The sequence below is a fragment of the Corapipo altera genome, unplaced genomic scaffold (genome assembly GCF_003945725.1).
Source record: "Corapipo altera isolate COAL_440 unplaced genomic scaffold, ASM394572v1 61019, whole genome shotgun sequence".
Classification (NCBI taxonomy): domain Eukaryota; kingdom Metazoa; phylum Chordata; class Aves; order Passeriformes; family Pipridae; genus Corapipo; species Corapipo altera.
In genome coordinates, this window is record NW_020885144.1 from 31,295 (window position 1) to 34,558 (window position 3,264).

General features: G+C 56.2%; 1 protein-coding gene across 1 annotated transcript in view; it reads right to left on the reverse strand.

Moving 5' to 3' along the window:
- Positions 1-2,994: 2,994 nt before the first annotated feature.
- The window catches only part of LOC113960544 (natural resistance-associated macrophage protein 2-like), a 4,660-nt gene continuing 4,390 nt past the window's right edge, over positions 2,995-3,264 (reverse strand). The window contains 1 exon segment of the mRNA XM_027670157.1: positions 2,995-3,105. Coding sequence (XP_027525958.1) covers positions 2,995-3,105 — 111 coding nt within the window.

The following is a 3,264-nucleotide window of genomic DNA, read 5'->3' on the forward strand; positions in this document are numbered from 1 at the left end:
GCTCGGGGCGGGCGGCGAAGCCCAGGCGGCCCTGGGGGGGGGGAAGGTGACAGTTAGAGCCGAGGGCAGGTAATGAGCCCGCACTGAGCCCGGTTTAATGAAGCCCAAATCGAGCCTAATTTAACGACGACTAAACTGAGTCTGGTTTAACAAAGACGAAGTTGAGATGGGTTTAATGAAGCTCAAGTTGAGAAGGGTTTAACAAAGCCTGAATTAAGCCTGGTTCAACAAAGGCGAAGTTGAGCCCGATCTAATGAGACTGAGCTGCACAGAGTTTAATGAAGCAAAGCTGATCTGAAGCCCCAGCTGAGCCCAGTTTAGCAAAGCCCGGGTGGGCACCGAGGTGGCAGTGCCGGCCATGGCTCCAGCATTACCGTTAATTAGTGCTGTGACCCAGCGCCGACGGGACCACTGTTAATTAGGAACGGATCCCGGTGTTAATTGAGAACAGATCCCGGTGTTAATTGAGGGTGGGCCCCGGTGTTAATTAGGAACGGATCCCGGTGTTAATTGGGGCGGGTCCCGGCCCGGCCCCACCCATAGCTCCGAGTCGATCCCTCCCGCAGCCTCAATTAACTCCTGCTCCAGCTTAATTAAATTGGAGGGTGGATGAGCCTTAATTAGCACTGACAGCATAGGCGGGTTAATTACAGGAGGACGCTCTGAACCCTCGGGATGAGCCCGGATGATCTTGGTGTTAAACGGCGCCGACCCCGGGCCGGGCTGGGCTGGAGTTGAAGCTCCGGGTCGGGGGGAAAGGTAAGAAAGCAGGGAAAAAAATTGGAATTCCGTGGTTTTCGGCGCAGGGGTCGGGCCGGAGCAGGGGTCGGGCCGGAGCAGGGCAGGATGGATGGGCCGTGTCCTGAATCCCACTGAAGGAATTCCAGCGGGAAGGCACCGCAGACGGACCCTCCACTCTGCCGGTGATGACACGGTCACAGCGTGACCCCGGGAGCGAATCCCGCGGGATGGGGATGGGGATCTGCCCCCCCCCGGGAGCTTGCCCTACTGACACAGCTCCGTGAGCACTGGGGGCTCCACCACAGCCAGGAACGGCCGGCAATCGGAGCAGACCCCAAAAAACGACCCAGGAAGCCAAGTTGGAAAAGTCTCCGTGTTTTAATGGTGAAGGGAGTTCACACAACCGGGGAAAATCTCCAAATTAGCGCAGCGAGGAGCAGAGCCCATGGACAGGGACCCGATCCAGAGGCTCTGCCATAGAGCTGCTGCCACGCAGTCAGTGTTTCAGTGTTTCAGCCACGAGAGCTGACCCCTCCCAAACCAACATTCCTGATCCAGGAGAGCCAGGGGGTGTGTACAGCGGGATTCTGGAGCCCGAGTCCAACCCGTCCCCTCCCACCCCTGAATTCCCAGAGATTGTGGCTGTTGGGTTGTGGGAATGGGTGTAAAACCTACAAGTGTTACACTACAGGGTTAAATCCTGCTGGAATTCTGGGATAATGACCTGACTGAGAATCCATCATGTCCTAATCCTTGCTCGGGTCAGGGGGAGCCACAAGGCTCAGCTGGTTTGGGAAAGGGTGGGAAAAGCGGATACAATCCTGTCCCTAATTAGAGTGTTTTCCTGCTGGGCTCTGGGTGTTGTCACCTGTGTCCCTGGAATGTGTCCTGGACACCATGGAATAACCCCAGATCTTGGGCAGTGATGGATAAAACCCTATGGACACTCAAAGCAGGAAGGGGCTGCTCTGACCTGCCCCGATCCTGGGAGCGAGCCAGGTTTACTCATGGAAAGGAAGAAATCCCAGTGACCTGATCCCAAAATGGCATCAGGGCAGCATTCCCAAGGGCTGGGGATTTTATTTCAGAGAGAATTCCCTGCCTGGGACAAGGGGCATAGGGAAAAGCCGATGGAATTACAAGGAAGCCTCATTACAGCGAGGGTTGGAGCCCCTGGCACTGGCCAGCCCTGCTCCAAGGATCCCAAATAATCCAGGGCCAGGCTGGGTGGGAGCTGTGACACCCACTTGGGAGGGGAGCCACTCACCCCCATCCCTGCTCCATCCTGCAGATGCATAAAGCATTTTGAGATCTAAATCCATGGAGCTACGCCTCTGCCATGCCTCCAGGTGGACAGAGAAGGGAGTCCCCCTAATTAACCCTAAATTCCATGATCCAGAGATTCAAACACACCCCACCAGGCAGGATGAGACTCCAAACCCCTGCTAGAGGTGGAGATCTGAGAGATGCCCCGTTCCCTCCATCCCAATCTGTTCTGTTGCATTTGGGTCGCATTCCCAGCAAAGCTTCTCCCAAAAAACCCAAAACTCATTAAACACCAGCAGAAGGTGAGATGGGGGAATTTAAATCTGGGAAAAGCGGGAGCAGCAAGGAAACCCCTGGAAAAGACTCTGGAGCTTCCACAGCCTGATTTTGAGCCATAATCCAGGGATTTTTGAGAACTCCAAGAGTGTTTCCACAGGTCACAGGGAATAAAGTCATAAAATCATAAATAACCACAAACTCGTTTCCTTTGCTGACCCCAAAATCCCATGTCGGGCCAGTAAAAACCAGTAGTGACAATATCAATGCTGAGGTTTCCCGTCCTCGTGGGATTTCCCCGGGAATGGGAAGTGTTTTCCAGTGAAAAAGGACCAAATTTGGCCAGGCCGGGGTGGCAGAGGTAGATCTGGCTGTAGTGTCACCCCGGTCTCCAAATGCCACCCAAAAGGGGGATTTGGGGTTTTTGTAGCTTATTTGTCTGGATTATCCAGGACAGAGCTCCTGGGAGTCAGTGTTTGTGCTACTCGGGGTCAAACACCCCGGGATGAGGAATTTGGGGGGATTTAAAGGACAATGAGGACAGGAGGGGTCAGGCTGCTCCCATGTGCCCCTCACCCCGGGGGGAGTTTGGGGGCTCAGCAAAGGAACAGCAGCAGGATTCCGGCAGTGCCGGGCGATCCGGGTCCTCCCACGCATCCTCCCCTGGGAATGCGGCTCCGGCGGCTCTGGCAGGGTCTGGGACCCCCCCCATTATTTGGGGGTCCGGGGGGGTGGCGGCTCCAGGTGCAGGGTCCGGGTGACGCTTACCGTGTTCCCGCAGGCCAGGAAGGAGGCGCCCAGAGCGATGAGGCACAGCCACGTCTGCGGGGACACGAGGGGACAGTCAGGGAAGGGACAGAGCAGTGGGAGGGGCAGAGGGTCAGGGAGTCGTGGAACCATGGGATGGGTCGGGGTGGAAAAGCCTCTGGGATCACTGGGTCCAGCACTGGCACCAGCACTGCCAAGGCCAACACTGACCAT